This window comes from Mesocricetus auratus, unplaced genomic scaffold, assembly GCF_017639785.1.
Source record: "Mesocricetus auratus isolate SY011 unplaced genomic scaffold, BCM_Maur_2.0 Super-Scaffold_100006, whole genome shotgun sequence".
Taxonomy (NCBI): Eukaryota; Metazoa; Chordata; class Mammalia; order Rodentia; family Cricetidae; genus Mesocricetus; species Mesocricetus auratus.
The window spans coordinates 91,298,855-91,317,736 of record NW_024429190.1 but is presented as its reverse complement, the minus strand read 5'-3'; the positions used below and the strand labels follow the sequence as shown (position 1 = coordinate 91,317,736).

The 18,882-nt window shown below is 43.9% G+C and overlaps 1 protein-coding gene across 1 annotated transcript; it reads left to right on the top strand.

The window, feature by feature from the left end:
• Positions 1–7,078: 7,078 nt before the first annotated feature.
• LOC101835615 (mannose-binding protein A) lies at positions 7,079–15,988 on the top strand. Its single transcript, XM_013121177.3, has 5 exons — positions 7,079–10,794; positions 12,132–12,288; positions 12,679–12,795; positions 14,287–14,361; positions 15,206–15,988. Exons 2-5 carry the CDS (start codon positions 12,141–12,143, stop codon positions 15,577–15,579), a joined length of 714 nt encoding a protein of 237 aa, XP_012976631.1. The 5' UTR covers positions 7,079–10,794; positions 12,132–12,140; the 3' UTR covers positions 15,580–15,988.
• Positions 15,989–18,882: the final 2,894 nt, after the last annotated feature.

Below are 18,882 nucleotides of genomic sequence, written 5' to 3'. Positions count from 1 at the left end.
CTGGCCCTGGGTTTTTTTTTTTTGGTTGGGAAATTTTGATGACTGCATTTATTTCATTAGGGGTTATAGGTCTATTTAAATTGCTTATTTGTCCTTGACTTAATTTTGGCAAGTGATATCTATCCAGAAAATTGTTCATTTCCTTTAGATTTTTGAATTTTGTGGAATACAGGTTTTCAAAGTATGACCTGATGATTCTCTGGATTTCCTCAGTGTCTGTTGTTATGTCCCCCTTTTCATTCCTGATTTTGTTAATTTGCATGCTCTCTCTCTGCCTTTTGGTAAGGTTGGATAAAGGTTTGTCTGTCTTGTTGATTTTCTTGAAGAACCAACTCTTCGTTACATTGATTCTTTGTATTGTTTTCCTCGATTCTACTTTATTGAGTTCAGCCCTCAATATGATTATTTCCTGGTATCTACTCCTCCTGGGTAAGTTTGATTCTTTTTGTTCTAGAGCTTTCAGTTGTGCTGTTAATTCTCCCGTGTGACTATTCTCCAGTTTCTTCATGTGGGCACTTAGTGCTATGAACTTTCCTCTTAGCACTGCTTTCAAAGCATCCCATAAGTTTTGGATATGTTGTGTCTTCTTTCTCATTGAATTCTAGAAAGTATTTAATTTATTTTTTTATTTCTTCCTTGACCCAGGATTAGTGCAATTTCACCTTCTTTAATTTCCATGGTTTGTAGTTTTTCTGCAATTTGTATTGCTGTTGAATTCTAACTTTAAAGCTTGGTGATCTGATAAGACACAGAGGGTTATTCCATTTTTTTTATACCATTTGAAGTTTGCTTTATTGCCAAGTATGTGGTCAATTTTGGAGAAGGTTCCATGTGGCACTGAGAAGAAGGTACATTCTTTTGTGTTTGGATGGAATGTTCTATAGATGTCTGTTAAACCCAATGTCTATTAGTTCCGTTATTTCTTTGTTAAGGTTCTGTCTGGTGGTCCTGTCTAGTGGTGAAAGTGGGGTATTGAAGTCTCCCACTATAAGTGTATGAGATTTTATGTGTGATTTGAGTTTTAGTAACGTTTCTTTTATGAATGTGGATGCCTGTGTATTGGGGCATAGATGTTCAGAATTGAGACTTCATTGTAATGCATTTCTCCTGTGATGAATAAGAAATGACCTCCTTCATCTCTTCATTGATTTTAGTTTAAAGCCTAATTTGTGAGATATTAGGATTGCTACACATGCTTGTTTCTTGGGTCCATTTCATTGGAAAATCTTTTCCCAACCATTACCTCTGAGGTAATGTCTGCCTTTGAGGTTTAGGTGTGTTTCTTGTATGCAGCAGAAGGATGGATTCTGTCTTTGTATCCATTCTGGTAGCCTGTGTCTTTTTATAGGTGAGTTAAGACCATTAATATTGAGGGATATTAATGATCATTGATTGTTCATTCTTGTTTGTTTTGGATTTGTTTTTGTTGGTATTGTGTTTTGATTTCCACCCTTTTTTTCTTTTGGTTATTGGTAAAGTGGTATTATCTATTTCCTATGTTTTTGTGGGTGTAGTTAACTTCCTTGGGTTGGAGTTTTCTTTCCAGATTTTCTGTAGGGCTGGATTAATGGATATGTATTGTTTAAATTTGGTTTTGTGATGGAATATCTTGTTTTCTCTATCTATAGTGATTGAAAGCTTCGCTGGCCTGGCACACATGGTCTCTTATTGTTTGTAGAATATCCAGGACCTCCTGGCTTTCAGAGTTTCCATGGAGAAGTCAGGTATGATTCTGATAGGTTTGCCTTCATATATTACTTGGCTTTTTCCTTTGCTGCTCTTAACATTCTTTCTTTATTCTGTATGCTTGTGGTTTGATTATTATGTGACAAGTGGACTTTTTTGTTGTCCACTCTATTTGGTCTTCTGTAAACTTCTTTTACTTTCACTGGCAAGTAAATTTTCTTCCATGATTTTGTTGAACATGTGTTCTCAACTTTTGAGGTGGATTTCTTCTCCTTCTTCTATGCCTGTTATTCTTAGATTTGGCCTTTTCATGATGTCCTATATTTTCTGGATATTTTGTGTTGGGGATTTGTTGGTTGATGAATCTATTTCTCCTAGTTTATCTTCGATAGCTGTGATTCTGTTTTCCATCTCTTGTATTCTGTTGGTTATGCTTACATCTGTAATTCCTGATCATTTACCCAGCTTTTCTATTTCCAGTATCCCCTCAGTTTGTGATTTCTTTATTGTCTCTATTTCAGATTTCAGGTCTTGAACTGTTTGAATTGTTTTTTTTTTTAATCTGCTTGATTGTTTTTTCTTGGTTTTCTTTAGAAATTTGTTGATTTCTTGTATTTTTTCCTCATTTCTTTAAGGGATTTTCTCATATCCTCTTTGAGGTCCTCTATCATTTTCATAAAGTTGTTTTTAAGGTAATTCTTTTTATTTCATCTGTGTTGGGATGTTCAGTCTTGCTGGTTAAGAGTCCCTAGAATCTGGTGGTATCATATTGGCTTTTCTGTTGTTGAATGTGTTTTTATATTGTCTTCTTCCCATCCCTTCTTCCAGTGGGTGCAGGTGGAGTATGTTCCCTTCCTGGTGGTTTTGGGTCCAGGGTTCCCTTCTGGTGGGTGTAAGGAGGTCCAATACTATGATGGGTGTCCTCTTCCCGTGGGTGGAGGCGGGACTACAATGCTAGCAGTCTCTGGATGAACTGGTCCACCCGGATGGGTTCCCCAGTGAGTTGTCCCCAGGCCTCAGGAAGTTCAGCAGGGCGCTGGAAGGTGGGCAGGAACCACGCCCATACTTCCACCTGCGGGTGGAGGCAGACTAGGACACAGTAAGATTGTGGATAACCTGGTAGCCTGGGACAAGTTCCCTTGTGCACAGTCCCCAGGCCTCAGGAGGCTATGAGCAGGGAAAGGGAATGCATGCCGGAAACAGGTCCAAGCTCATCTCCTCCCATGGGTGGAGACAGGACTAGGATGCTAGCAAACTGTGGATAGCCTGGTCGCTGGAATGTGTTCCTCAGTAATCCGTCCCTTGGCCTCAGGAGGCTCTGATGGGTCTTCTTCTTTAATCTCATTAGTGACTACCCTATTTGTCATCATAGAAACTACATCTAGTAACTGATGGAAGTAGATGCAGTGACCCATAGCCAAGCACTGGGCTGAGCTCCTGGAGTTTGGTTGAAGAGAGGGAGGAGGGATCATATGCTCAAGGGGAGGGGGTCAATACCATGTTGGAGAAACCCACAGAGACAGATGACCTGAGCTAGTGGGATTTCACAGATTATGGATTCACAGCCAGGAACCTGCATGTGGGTGACAGTTATGTGGCTTGATCTCCTTGGAGGTGGGGGCTGTCAGTGGCCCCAGGACCTATGCCAGATACATGAACTGGCTTTTTGGAGATCATTCCCTATGGTGGGATACCTTTCTCAGCCTTGATACAGGGGTGAGGAGTTTGGTCCTGCTTCAACTTGGTAAGTCAGACTTTGTTGACTCCCAAGGAAGGCCTTGCCCCCTCTGAGCAGTGGATGGAGGGTGGGAAGTGGGGGAGGTGAAGGGGCTGGAGAAATGGAGGGAGGGGGAACTAGGGTTGATATGTAAATGAAAAATACATTTTTAAATAAAAAAGAAATCTTAATAACAAAACTAGGGAAAAATTCATATAGGGTATGATCCCAGGAGACTGGCATTACAGGGGTCTTCGATGAGAGAATGTGAAGAATTTGAGATCTTGTACTAGCATTGAGAACAGAGAAAGTTTCAGGCTTTAAGCTTGTACACATTTGATTGAGACTTTTAACAAAACTTAATGATATATATATATATATGTATATATATTTAGTTTTGAGACATCTTTGAATTTTCTGCACTATATCATTCTTGGCCTGATAGTTAATATTCTTATGACTTTTACTCTGTGCCAGGGACTAATGTAGGTGTTATTATTCCTTTCAGTTATAACTTAGAATATTGAGGTACAAAGAAGTCAGAATTATTTACCAGTTCTCCTGTGGCCAATTTGTAGAGTAGTGGAAGCAGGAAGTAAAGATTCGAGAGAACTTATTTTAGTAAGTATTTTTCAATTATGTGGTTTTGTATGTGTATTTCTACTCTCTCCCTTTCTCCTTCTCTCTGTCTTTCCCCCCTCTCTCTTTTTAAGAGTTCTCTTTTTACTTGCAGGGAGTAAGCTGCTCGGTCAGTACCTGGAGGAGAGGGAGTGAGGAGGGATTACTAACACTAAGGATTTTGAAACAATCATATGAAAACTTAGTGTTTTATAATCTTCATATAGGTATCTACAGAAAAGAGTCTAATTAGATGCATCCTACACAGGAGGTTATGCTCATCCAGAAGTCATTGATTTCCAGGTAAAAAGCCCAGTGTTAGGTGCAGGATACTTCCCCTCAAGTTGCTGGTCAGAGAGGTCCCAGAATCTCCTAAATTGGTACAGTTCATTATCACTGCTCTTGGCTGTCCAAGAACTTGATTGTAAGACTCTGTGGCTAAAGACATCACATACACTGACCACAGGACATGGATAAGTCAAATTGGCATTGACCGGAAAGCATTCCCAGTGATGGCTAGCTTTCATAGTGCCAGAAGGTCCTCTGTAGGGTGCTGGGAATGGGAGGAGTCATCAACAATCTTAACCAGAAGCAAACCCTGTGAACTATAATAATGGCTGGAGTAGAAATATATACTCACAGGTAACAGGTACAATAACAGCACAAATGTTATAGGGACAACCAGTAACTTTCTGATTGCATTTAAGGCCTGCTCCATGGAGAAAACTCATACCTGGAACTGTAAATCTGGCCAAGAACCCAAGGTTGGGGAACTTCTAGGCCCCAAAGGTAAACCTACTACTACTATTATGCTAAATGGACATAGTATCAAACTTCTCTCTAGATTCATATCTCTATCAGTGCAGATGTCAGACCACATCAGAGAAATTTCTTTGCATGGTAGATGGTGGTTAACACAGAAACACACAACTGGTCAAGGTGCTGATACACTAAGTGTTAGCAGCCATAAACAGGACATCTATATGACTCTCTCTCCCCAAGGCTCAGGAATTAGCATAGAAGAAGGGCTGTAATGATTTTGAGAGCCAGAGGCCAGAGTGAAATAGTGTTTTCTGGACATATTGACTGCAAAACTCAACTCACAGTAGCTGTGGTTGCCTGCATAAGATCTGCAGAAGGTCAAGCCAGTCAACATTCTAGCACGGGTTGAGAGAGGGTCACGAGACCCCCATCCCTAACCGGGGAACTATTGGCAATTGCTTCTGGGGAAAACTATCATTTTCTTCAAGAGTGTGGCTCTTGGTAGGAGACTACACTCCAGTGGATAGCCCCATACTCAGGAATACACGGGCAACATAATCAGACTTGATGGATGGATTATTTATAAATAAAAAAGATCAGGAAGTTGAAGACATAAAGATGTAGGGGGTGGAACAGGGAAGAGCCAGGAAGAAGAGTAGGAGTAAATACAGTCAAAATTCACTGTTTGAAATTCTTGAAGAATTAGTAAAATTATCAAAATAAATAAATGATATTTCTTTTCTTATGTCCTTTTGAATTTGGATTAACAACAGTTAGCTAATAATATGAGTGCATATTTATATTTTATTTTTTATTTATTCTCTCATACAATACATCCTGACCACATCTTCTCCTTCCTCCACTCCTTCTAGTCCCACCTCCAATTTTTCTCTTGCCCAGATTGCTGCTTCTCTCTTTCTCTTTAGAAGACAGCAGATCTCCCAGGGATATCATGACATAACAAGTTTCACTAAGACTAGGCACAAACCCATATATCAAGGCTGGACAAAGCACCCCCGAGCAGGCAAAAGAATCAGAGAGACCCACCAAGTCCCACTGTTAGGGGGTCCCACAAAAACCCAAGCTAAACAACCATAAGGCATGTGTAGAGGACCTAGTGCAGACCTATGCAGGCTCTGCAATTGCCCTGTTTAGTTGGCTCTGTGGGCTATGTTCTTGTGGATTCCTTGACCCCTCTGGTTCCTGCAATCCTTAACCCTCCTCTCTTCTGCAGGGTTCCCTGAGGTCCACCTAATGTTTGGGTGTGGTTCCCACATCTGCTTCTATCAGCTGGCAGAGGAAGCCTTTTGGGTGATGATTGGGATGGGCACCAATCCATGAGTAAGACAGAATATCATTGGGCATGGGATGTCTATCCAAGGGAACCGAGAGAATGGGGGAAGGTCTGTGGGTGGATGGCCTACCTGGGCTTTGGACAGATGTGATCTATAGTCAGTTTTTTAAAAAATTAATTCCAGTTATTTACACGAGAGAACATGATCTCTAAAGATTTGATAAAACTCATCTTAAAACTTTACTTCTTTATAGGTAAGTTAGTGACTTTTTATGTCTATTTCAATACTTTGTGATTAATAACGTATCAGTCAATTAACATTCGTTAGGCTAACTTAAATCACTTTAAATTGACCTCTAATATCAATTTTACATGATTTTGAGATTGCTGTAAAGTCCACTGAACATAACAAAAATGTATATTGTCAATAGTATCTATGTCAACACAATATTCCATTTCCTTCTTGATTTGTATATTATACTGTTTCTATAGTCGATGGTAATGTGTCAATTAGTTGATACAAGATGTCAGCATTTCAGATGCTCACAGCAGCACTTGTTTTTCTTTCTTATACCTTTTTTTAAAGAGTGTTCTGAGCTTTGAAAATATTGTTTGAACTTGTCTGGATTCAACTGCGTAGGCTGGTCTAGGTGAATTTGTATTTATTCTGTTCATGCAATTACCCTGCTAGTAATGGCTACCAGCAACATATTCCTTCTAAGGCTGGGAAAGAAACACAAGAGGTCACATTTAACCTGTGAGCACCCTTGATGATGCTGCTTCCTTCCAACTTGCTCAGTCACAAAGCCAAGTCAAACATCAAAAGGGCTTAATGTTTACTCCTGGGGCTCAAGTGGACCCCGCTGTAGTGTACTTTAGCAAAGAACATGGACATGAAATTCTATAATAAGAAAGAAGCAGACATATAGAAACAAGAATTCAAACTACCATTGCCATGTCTGTCAACTATTTGTATTTTAATTTATATTAATTATTTCTGATTTTTTTCTTCTTTTAGTCATTAGTACAATCATCTTTTATTTTTTCTTTCCTTTTTTGGGCATAGGGTCTTAATATGCAATCAAACCTCTCTGGATACTAACTATATAGCCCAGATGTCCTCCTATCTCAGTCTCAAGTACAATGGTCACCAGCATGTGCCATTACACAGGCCGGATCAAGATCTTATTATTGCTTCTTTGCTTACAACACTCTTTTCTCACCACTTCAACCACCTTTTCCTGAGTCTATAGTGTATTTAGAGTGGGGTTTTATGTAAACCTGTAAGTTTTGAACTCCCACTTTTGGGAGTGATCTACCTATTTGCTGTATTCAGTAAATGCCAGTTGTGTTCTCAGCCCAGAGGTTGTACCAACAGTAAAAAACACAGCCCTAGGAGGCGTGTTCTTAACAAACACGGCCCTTCTAGGTAGCTGCCAAGCTTCTTCTAACAGGAATAGCGAGGGGACATAGTGTCTTGAGTAAACATGGACTGATGGCCCATGAGTAGTCAAAATACCAACCATAGAGTAATGGGAAGTGATCTAGGCCCACTCTGTTCTGGGGAAAGCAAACCTCTCAGGTTGTTTGGTAAGATAAAGGGCGTCAATGAGTGGATGTGAGCTTGGAGGAAGTCAGGCATGAAAGGTTATGTCAGGGGCTCAGGCCACTTGATCAGCCTCCGAGTGTGAGTCCTGGTTTCTCTGGAAATCTGAGCTCAAGGAGCCTCCTCCTGGTCTGTTAGCTGTCAAGCTGCTTTCCTCACTCTCTCACTGAGTCCTTGTTGTGTTCCCAGGCTGGATTTATCCTCTAGGGACAAGTGAACTGTATGTAGCTCCTGCCCAGGGAAAGTATCAGCACTGGTGAAGTGGGCCAGTGACTTCACAAGGGCTGCTCCAAGAACATGCTGCTGAGGGCTCATCTGTTTCACACATCTTTCTTGAGCATTGACAGTGTGGGGGCGCTCCATCAGGTGGGCAGGCTACCCAAAAGCCGACTGGGGTCCCACCTGGGTGGGAACTGTGGGCAGACAGGGAAAAGCCCTTTCAGTGTGGACAATCCTCAGTCCTTAACATCCAAGAACTCGCATATAGACGGGCAGACCAGAGCCTTAAGACTCCAAACCCTGAAGGGTAGAAGCCTATTACTATAGACTCTAGAAGCAAGAGGCTTATGGCTCTGAGCACTTAGATCGGAGGCTTATGGCTCTGAGCACTTAGATCAGAGGCTTATGGCTCTGAGCACTTAGATCGGAGGCTTATGGCTCTGGGCTTTAACCATCAGAGACACTAGCACTCACCAGCTGTTGTCAGTTCTTGGCTTCTAGCGGCATTGAGTGTCTATTTCATGTAGCAGCAAGTAGTTGTAGCTGGAACCTTTTCATATAACAGTGGTCATGGAGGCGCCATAGCAACATACGGGCCCAGTGTGCCAGGACCCTGAACCCTTGACAGCAGTTACTATTACAAGTCTCAGATCTACAGTGTCTGAGACCCTTGGCCACGAAGGGTTAGTAGTTCACTGAAACCCTCCCAATGATCAGGGCCTGCAGTGGCTCATCTTCAGCTCTTCACAGACCTAGTTGTCTCCATTGTCTCTGCTCTGAGTCATCTCTGGCCAAGGTCCTCTCTGGGTTGCTTCGGGTGTCTCCATCCCTATTGCTGCTACCACAACTTTGCCGCCCATGTGGCAGCTGTTGCTGCTTCCATCCCGGTCCTCACCTTCTGCCTTCGTGCTACCAGCCCAGCACACTGTAGTGATGGATGATAAAAATGAAAAGCAGCAAGAAAAGAACACTGGAGTAAGGCCCTTATGGAAACAGTAGGGGAGGCAGTGAAGGAGAGTGCTTTCCAGTTGGCTCACAAATCCGGCTTAAATAGTCAAAATGGTAAAGACACAGATGAAGTGTGTGGTTTGCAGCGATCAGCACAACCCCTCATCAGATAAAGGGATACATTTATTCCAATCACAGGAGTCCTTAACATAAATGAAGGAGTTTATTTACACTCTCATAGACCTTTTACTGAATCACCATGGAAAGTGGCCCCCATTTAGCCTGAGCAGAAACGATTTTAGGGTATCACCTAGACTTACAGCAAAAAGGGGCACTGTAAGCTATTTGAAGCAGTCATAGCTAAGACCATGCCTTAAGAGCCAGGGCTGTGTCTCAGCAGCAATCATCTGTGCTTACAATGTCACTTCCTTAAGTATACTGTTCAAAGAAGCTGATGTTGGTATCATGGAAGTTCTTATGGGCATTTATCTTATAGTCCTTGGCTTAGGGAACAACCACAGGAGGGTTGCCAATTAGGGAATAAAGTCATCCTACTCCCCAGTGTCTTATCTTATTTAAAATAAAAGTAAACATTAAAGGTGGTACTTATTGATAGTATTTATAATGCTATAATGTTTACCTTTTGCCCCAGTGCCCAAGAGAGAGGTTTGTCCTTCCATCTCAGGCACATAGTATCAAGAAACAAAATTCCTATTCATTTATGATCATTTAAAAGGTGTGGGGTAGGTAGAAACAAGAGGATTTCAGAGAGCTCAAGGCCAGGCTGGTTTATATAGCGAGTTCTAGTACAGCCTGGACTATATAGAGACCTTGTCTCAAAACAAACAAACAAACATCAACAACAACAACAACAAAAGATTTGGGGTAGTTAATAAATAAGCAACCAAAGAAACAATTTCACATATGGGAAAATAATAGGCATACAATTTAATCAGAGAATTAAAATTTATCAACATAACAGCTACTCAAAATTGAGTGGTTAGGAAAGTCCCTTATCCTGAGCTATCTCAACTGAAATCTAAATGACAATCAACACTTAAGGACAGAAGAATGCCTCCACAGAGTGGACAGTTTTACCATTGGTCATACTCAGCTTTGAATTTGTTATCTACATATATTTTTTTTTCTCACATGGCTGGAGACATGGCTCATTTGCTGCTCCCACAGAGGACTTAGGTTTGGTTTCTAGTGCCCACAGTTTCTAGCAGGTCACAATTGTCTGTGACGTCAGTTTCAAGTTATCTGGCGCCCTCTTCTGGCCTCCCCTGGCCAGTCATGCACAGGTGCATATACATACAGGCAAAGTATCCATACACAAAAAAATTAAAAAAAGATCTTTAAAAACCATATTCCTTTCCTCTTGTGCCTAGGTCTGGAACATGCCTGAAGGAGACATTTAATACGTGTTCTGAATGAAGAGGGAGGAGGGAGGTGACTCAGGACCTCATCTAGTCCTACAATACATGAAATGCAAATGGAGGGGTAAACTTGTCACAGCAACTGACGAGAGTTATGTGCACCTGTGCACATGCATCCATTCCTGTGCGCACCTGATTGAGAATGTTTCTCTAGCATAACATTTATGAGTGTTTCTTGTGGAAAGAATACCTTGATGGAGCCATGCCAAGAGCCCATGGTTCTAGAGAATCAGAGTGTCTAAGCTATCTAGATGGAGATCTGGTGGGAAGAATTTAGAGTATTAAGACAGTGTACAGCACTGAGCAGGGATACCACCAGATTTGGACAGCTGTCGAGTTGCAACATCTCCAAGGATAGTTGCTTATTAATCTGGGGTTGAACGCTAGTCCAGCTTAGTCCCTGGTCACCAGGATAATAGACCTGGCGTTGAAGAGGCAGTTGCCAGAAGCTGGACTGGACGGACAGTTTCCTTTCCACCACCCCTTGGCTCCAAAGAAAACACTAGTAAGTCATTTCAGGATGAAAGTGGTGGGACCCTGGGTTTGGAGTCTGGCCTCTTGGTTTGAAGCTGGTAAGGTTCAGGCAAAGGTCAGTGGGGTCAACAGGCCCATTTAGGCCTGTATGTCTCTCTCTGATCTGGGCTATCTACCTGACCATATGAAAACGAAAGGACAGTTATTTCCTAAGGGAAAAATAGAAGTGAAAAGAGGTGTGGTGCCACCACATGTACAATCCATGTGTGACCATGGATAGCCTCCATTGTGATTAGAGGACTTTAAGAAGAAGTTCAAAATCCCGAAAGGGGAAAGATAAAGAAGGGTGTGATCACGGGAGATGTCTTCAAGCTGATCACCTCTTGGTGTTTGCTGGAGGAAGCAAAAGCTAAGGGAAGCGATAGAGCAGGCTAAGCAGGCTCAACAGTTGTTCAGCCAGGGCCAAGGACACTGAGATTAGAAGCTGGGACAAAGCAGAGGGACAGCCCTGAGAGGCTGGTGGCTCAGGACAGGACCTGGACAGCACAGCGAGTTCTGCTGGGAGAAGCAGCATGTGGGGGCCCCCCTCCCAAGGCATGTATGCGTGAGTAGGCATTGTAGGAGCCTGAGATCTCCCTAGCACAAAAATTGTTCTAGTTGGGATTTCAAGCCAAGAGGCATTTCCTATGCAAATGATCCATGGCCCAAGAAGGCCCCAATTTGAGTGTGGCCTGTCTCCAGCAAACACCTGTCACAAAACAGAGATTTGCACATGATGCCGACAAGATGGTGGGAAAATTTTGAGAGTGGGACAAGTTTGAGAGTGGGTGAGGCCTAAGCATGTAAAATCGGCATTTTATTGAAATATGAACCATACCTGGTTGAAAAGTAAACACTGTGGGCCCTTTGGTATACTTTCTACAGTCGAGTTTGAGGATCCATGGGGAAGGAAAAATGTGGGGGCTAGGACCCCTGTGAAATAGAAAGGGAGACAATAAACAGAGATCCTGGGTCTCTTGGGTACTGGGTATTCTGCATTCCTGCTAGCCCACTGTGAGCATGGCTGGCTTATAATTTTCAGTCTATAGAGCCTCAGGGTAAAGTGTGCCTCACCTCACCACAGGGAATCTGGGCCTCTTGGGAGAACAAGCCCCCTTTCTCTTGCATCTTTCTTAGTTTTAACCCTGACCTGACCTTTATTTTTTGCTTCAGTAGCCTTAGGTGTGATCTACCTTCGGTAGGTCAGAGCCAGAGGGTATGAGATCCCTCACATCTGCTGTCCTGAGCTCAGGGTGCAGGTGCTGTAAGTAAGAACAAGCACCATGAACTAAATGTACAACTCATCTCATTGACTTTCTCCCCTCTGAGGTAGGGACCATGCTCCTGCTTCCATCGCTGCCTGTCCTTGTCCTGTGTGTGGTGGGCATATCCTCATCAAAGTCACAAACCTGTGAGGATGCCCTGAAGACGTGCCCTGTAATAGCCTGTGGCAGAGATGGACCTAAAGGGGAGAAGGGAGAACCAGGTATGAAGCATTGTACTCTGGTTTTCTGCACCTTTACCTTCAGTGGAGGACTGTTCTGTGTTCCCAGTGATGGAGCTCAGGGGCCTGGGGAGACTTGGCTTTCACTGTGGCGGGGATTCTTTCCTTCAGAATGGTCTATAGTATTGCTAACTCCCAGTCAATGGTGCCTAATAGCTCTCTTGAGTCTCACCCTTTCATACAAGGGTCTGCAAGGAGGTGCCCCTCAGGACAAACATCCAGACCTAGGATGCAGAAAGATATGTCTACTCTGAGTCACCAATCACTGCCTCTCTGGCTCTTTCCTGGCGTTGATATGAATCAAACTTTGAACATCTGGGGGAAGAGAATGAGTAACAGTCACCAGGTCTTGCTGTCTCTATCTCCCAACAGGTCAAGGGCTCAGGGGTGCACAAGGCCCTCCAGGAAAAGTGGGGCCTCCAGGAAATGTAGGATTTCCTGGACTTCCTGGAGCAAAAGGCCAAAAGGGGGATCGTGGACACAGTGGAGGTAGGAGAATACTCCAGCATGACTAGATTTGATGGGGGTGGTAGGAACAGAAGGCCATGTGGGAGCTGCCCCTGGTCCTGGTGCCTCACCGGCTCAATGCTGCTTCCAGACTTAGTGTCCCTTGGGTCTCATTGGTACCAAGTACTCTCCAGGGCCATTTCTCCATCAGTCCTCCCTAGGACATGGGGTTAGCTTTTCCTCTGAAGAAGTCCAGTGTGTTCTCTAGGCTATGTGGGAGGAAATGTGCACCTCCTCCATGTCTGCTGTCAGATGAATTGCATGAAAGTGGTCAGAATGAGCAATGCCACAGCAGCTGCTTCAGAGTGCAGCAGAGCAACTTTGGTAAGGACAATAGGAAAACGGGCAGCTCTCCTGTTCATATTCGTCCACCAGTCCGTCAAAAAATTCAACACATTAAAGAGTTTACCTGGAGGTTTGGGAGGTGTCACAGTTGGTAAAATGCTTGATGCACAAGCATGAGAACCTAAATTCATCCTCCAGGACACACATTAAAAACAAAACAAAGCGACGACAAAAACTCACTCATCATGGCACAGGTTTGCAATCCTAGCCATGGGGAGGCAGAGATAGGCACATCTCTGGGGCTTGCTAGCCAGCTAGTCTAGCCTACTCTGAGAACTCCAGACCAACTGGAGCACTTGTCTCCAAAAATGATGGCTCCCAAAGAACGACACCCTATGTTGATCTCTGCCCTCTACATATATATACATACATACCAACACATACATGTGCATCTACACATGAACATGTATGTATGTGTAAATGATGGAGTATTTGCAAGTAATGAGAAATGAAAGAGTCACAAAGAAAAATCACAGACTAATGAGAATTTTTTAGAAATTACCATAACACTACAACATTAAGCAATCCATTAAAAAAAAGGAGGAGAGCTACATTAACATGTTATTAGGGTAAGTATCTTGCACCTGGGAAAGCAGCAATACTATTTTTTTCCCATTTGCTTCTTTAGGTTTCATATTTTTCTGGAATAAGCTTACTTTTTAGTGAGCCTTACCATTTGTGCATATAAAAACATTCATGTACATATGTATTCATGTGTGGTCAAGTACACCTGTGAGGAGTATACATATGTGTGCCTGTGTGTGGAATCCAGAGGTCAGACTCAAGTATTATTCTTAAGATAAAAGCCATCCTTTTTTTTCTCTTTTGATATAATGTCTTCTCACAGTCCTGGAGCCTACCGAGTAGGTTAGGCTAACTGGACAGCAAGCCCCAGAGATTCACCTGTCTGTACTGTCTATGTCCATCCTGCACTGGGATTACATGCCTAACTTTTATGTAGGTTCTGGGAATCAAACAGGTCCTTGTATTTTCATGGCAATCACATTGCCTACTGAATTTCCTTTCCAGGCTATGAGCTTTTTATCTCCCCCAGCTTACTCTCAGCGGTGTCTGAGTCTCCAGGTTAAAGTCTTGCCACTAAGTACCCTTTTCCTGATGCTCTTGCAGATGTTGAGGCAAAGTTGGCGAATTTGGAGGCAGAGATAAGGATCCTAAAATCTGAACTGGAGCATACCAAGAAGTGTAAGTTTTTCTTGAGCCTCCAGGGTGTTCTCACACTCACGTTTTCCTACAGAGAGATCTCAAGTTGGTTGGGAGGTGGGGGGGGTTGGGTGACAGACAGGTAACACCTCTGAACACTTACTTTACCACAGGTCTGTGCAGGCACCACACTGGCCTGTGATATTTCATTCAATTTCCTCACCAACTCTGGTTGTGATAGTATACTTGTCTTGGGACTGGGGAGGTTGCTCAGTGGGTAAAGACACATGCCACACAAGCCTGAGGATCTGAATTCAGTTCCCAGAACCTAGAGTGGGGGAAGAGAATCAATTCCCAAAGGTTGTCCTCTGACCTTCACGTGGAAACATGGCACACACACACACACACACACACACACACACACACACACACACACGGTGGGGGGAGGGGAGAGAGGGAAACACATTTTTAAATAGATATTGTACTTCAGGAAGTATAATAACTCACTCCATATCATACAGCTTGCAGACAGCATCAAGAAAGGGCGAGTAAAAGGGCTTTCTCCTGCATCCTTGTGGCTTGCTCCCACCCACTGTTCCTACCTATCGGTGCCTTTCCCTTATTCTGGTTCCCCAGTGGGATGCCACCCTGTGTTCGCCTGTGCTGCTGTCTGGCTTTGGCTGACATTGGTGTCAATGGTGGGCTGTCCCAGGAGGGTCATGTTGTTTTCAGGAGGCTGTGGACCCCTTCCCTGACTTTGTAGGTGTTCCTGGTCATAGGTTCTGGCCTAGTGTCATTGGACCTGAGACTTCTTTGTAGAGCCCTGAATTCTCAGAGGTCCTGACTGGGCTCCACACTGAGCAAGCCTCATCTATTCTGATTTCAGTGCATGCTTTCTCAATGGGCAAAAAGTCTGGGAAGAAGCTCTTCTTGACCAACCGTGAAACTATGACCTTTGCCAAAGTGAAGGCTCTGTGCACCCAGCTCCGAGGCACTGTGGCTATTCCCAGGAATGCAGAGGAGAACCAGGCCATCCAAGAAGTGGCCAAAGGCAATGCCTTCTTAGGCATCACAGATGAAGTGACTGAAGGCCAATTCATGTATGTGACAGGGGGGAATATTGCCTACAGCAACTGGAAAAAGAACGAGCCCAATAACTATGGCTCAGGGGAGGACTGTGTCGTCATGGTAGAGGGTGGGATCTGGAATGACATATCCTGCCAAGCCTCCTTCATCGCTGTCTGTGAGTTCCCAGCCTGAGGAAGCTAGTGCCTCCATTTTCTCTTTGGCTCCTCTCTGAACTCTTAGTTGCTTCCAAAGAAAATTCAGTACTGGTTTCCAAACTTAGTATTAACTGATCTTTTTGAGGGGAGTAGATGTATTTTGTTGTGGCATGAGGACATAAGGAGATGCTGAACATGAGGCCCCAGGGTCCAGACTCGCACAGAGCCGAGGTCACATCTGTTTTTCTTGGGGCAGCGTGCTGAGTCAGAGTGAACTCTGGAAGGCTACAGTAAATCCCCCCTGCTGAAGGACCAAAGACGGATCATATCTGTGCCACAGTGATCACTGATCTCAGCCATGAAAATGTCCAATTCCTTTTCTCCATGAATTGTCACTAAGTGGTGCAAAGCTTGCCTGTTTGAGTCCACCCTCAGTCTACAACGTGTCCTTGCCTCTGGTGTGTTTCTTCTCAGGGAGATATATTTGGTGGAGAGTGGAAGAGAACTATCACTTTTAGATACTCCCCATACCCCAGGTAAAGGCTAGCTAGGTCCTCTCTGTGAGCTCCAGGTGCCCTTTGTCTTCCTGACCACAACACATAAAAACAGCCTGTGTGAGTAATCACTGTCAGGCCTAAGAACACCTTGCCAAGTAGCTGTGTCCTCTCTTTATTCACTGTGCATCCAGAGAGTGAACAGCAGCCCCGTCTCCCTACATCAGTGTATGGGATCAGTTTGCTATTGTGTGCCAGCAACATGGAAGAAGTGTGGCCATTCAAGGGGTGTCCATCTCATCAATGTCAGTTTCCACTGCCCAGCATGCCTTTCCTTCACTACCCCTTCTCATTATAGATCAGTAGGCCCATTATCGGTACACAGAGTGGAAAAACCCTAAAGGTATCTACTTGCCTTAAGGGGCAAATGATACCACCTAAGCAGCCAGCCACTGAAGTTTCCATCTATTCAGCATGGCCACGGGCTTTTGCCTTCCAGCTGTCTGAGGGTAGGTGGAGCTGAGATTCAGCAGCAAAGTGGTGCGAGCCAGAAGAAGGTGAGTGCTGGCTCACTGCTTGCCATTCACAAATGAGATCAGGAAACATTTCAGGAGTGAGCCAAGGGTCTGTCTCACTTAGCGAGAAGGCTTTGTTCATGTCCATTTCTACTTTACTCCATCATTAAGTGCTTGGTGGGTGATGGATGTTTGTTCAATGGATGCGGCAAACATTCACAAATGGATGGCTAAGTTGGCTGCTTAGCACTCCATGTCAGGATGTGCTCCTTCCACAGAACTTTCCCAGAAGCCATGGGAAGTAGGGTGGGACCTACAGAAGGCACCAGGGCCAGCAGAGTGCAGGTAGCAGGATCATATGCTTTGGTATCTAGGACACCTAAACTGTCACATTACTGAAATTTCTTCAGACAACAAGCACAGGTGATGTAGCACAGCATGATTCTCTGTTTCACTTCAAATCCAGATGCTTAACTACAGGCACTGGGGACTGCTAAGATTTAGAAGCACCTACGCAGGGTAAGTTAGACTCTTAAGTGTATATTACCCAGGAAACGGGGACTTTGGGTTTAAACTATGTCTGTCAGTTTCCTTTTGCACAAATGCAGACACTACCATTGGGGACGTGGCCTACTTCACATGACAAAGGGAAACAGGTACTAAATGATGGAGACACTCAGAGTCCAGGTTCCTGCCCACACTCTGCATCCTAGAACTGAAGGGCCTGCTCGGCAGGACAGTGTTTCTCTGGAGTCCCTCGTCTCTGCTGCTGCACTTCTGACTGTGTTCCAGCCAGAGGTAGGACATAAAGAGCAGCTGAAGGCTTATTACTCACAGCAGATAACCTCCTTCCTGTCTGTGTCCAGGAAAACTACTTTTCTCCATGGCTCTCAGAGGTCAACAGCACCAGGGCTCAGGCCACAGGCTTGACCTGCAGAGCCTCTGACCTACAAAGCTGTTTGCTCACTGTTATGTAAACGATCTGGACTTTGGTAATTGCCAGGAATTTGGGGTTTTTCCATACACACACCATTATCTAGGAGAGGATCAGTTGCCATCTGAGGACCAGGCTAGAGATGCCGGGAAATGGGCTTTATCAAGTGATGTTACTCTGGTAACCCTGAGTGGCTGATGGATTACAGGGAAAATGAGAGGCACACCTTACAAGAGACCAACTGGGAAGCAATGACCTGTGTAGGGAGACAGTCCTTAAGTCAGAACCAGTCTGATCCTGGCAGATACAATTACTGCATTTAAAAGAAATAGAACTCAGGCATTTACAAAGTAAACACAAGCCTTGGACTGACTAGGTTAGCCACTGGCAGCATGCGATGTCACCTGTCTTGTCGTGGTAACCCATGGGCTTGTGGCTCTTCCCAGCAGTGGCTGTCTGAATTGACTAGAATCATGACACTGTCTGAGGACTCTGGCCCTGTGCTGGGCCCTGTCAAAAATCTCCAAAGTCTCTTGCCTTTGTGAGGTTCTCAAGTGATCTACATGTTTGGCAAAATTTGGAAGTCACTGACCCAAGAAATAAGTCATTCTGGTGACCTGTGTGCATCTCTCACACATGCAAGAATGAAGAATTTCATCATTCTTTGGAGATCCTTCGTAGTGTAAAAGGGTTCCTGTTTTGTTTATGATATCTGTCCATCGACAGTCTCTCCTAACCCACCCTCAGGCTACAACCAGCTGCCACTCCAAACCCATCCTGACACATCCCAAACTCTTACCACCACTGGGACTTTACAGAACAGGGCTAAGACTGGAACAGCTCTGATGAGTTTTCTGAAAATGGGAGGTGTTGTGTTCATGAGTCCTTATGTAGGTACTGTGTGAGCAGGGCTTAGGCTGTTGTACATACCTTTCTGCACATGTATTTGTGTATTGAGTGTGTGCATGGCAACCAGTAGACCCAAACCTTGCTGTACTCTGATGCCAGAAATTCATCCCAGCCCTCTTCCATCTATGTCCAGGCCCACTCTGTCTACTCTTTGGAATGTTCCAGAGGTTCTGAGTGAAGAGTATGCATGTCGGCCATCTGCAAACTGCCTATAAATGGCCCTAAGTGTGTCTAGGAAGCCATGGAATCAGACACTTGTATAATCTTGTGCAAATCTTAGATATTGCCAATGTTGCCTTCATCCAATTCATTGGACCAATGAAGCTTAGGTGGCCCCAACTCCAGCCTTAAGATCTTTTCCCTCTTATTTTTATTTTCCTCTCAACAACTATAGATATTTGATATCAGTTTGGACATTTATTTGATTTAAGTTATAGCAGCATGACAATGTCATTAGAAGTAAGGATTTTGTTGTCAGACTGCCAGGG

Bases quoted from the DNA above. Each gene is read 5' to 3' on its own strand.
- LOC101835615 (XM_013121177.3), top strand. From the start codon at position 12,141: ATGCTCCTGCTTCCATCGCTGCCTGTCCTTGTCCTGTGTGTGGTGGGC. The intron at 12,289-12,678 runs GTATGAAGCATT...ATCTCCCAACAG, and splicing joins AGGGGAGAAGGGAGAACCAG to GTCAAGGGCTCAGGGGTGCA. The intron at 12,796-14,286 runs GTAGGAGAATAC...ATGCTCTTGCAG, and splicing joins GGATCGTGGACACAGTGGAG to ATGTTGAGGCAAAGTTGGCG.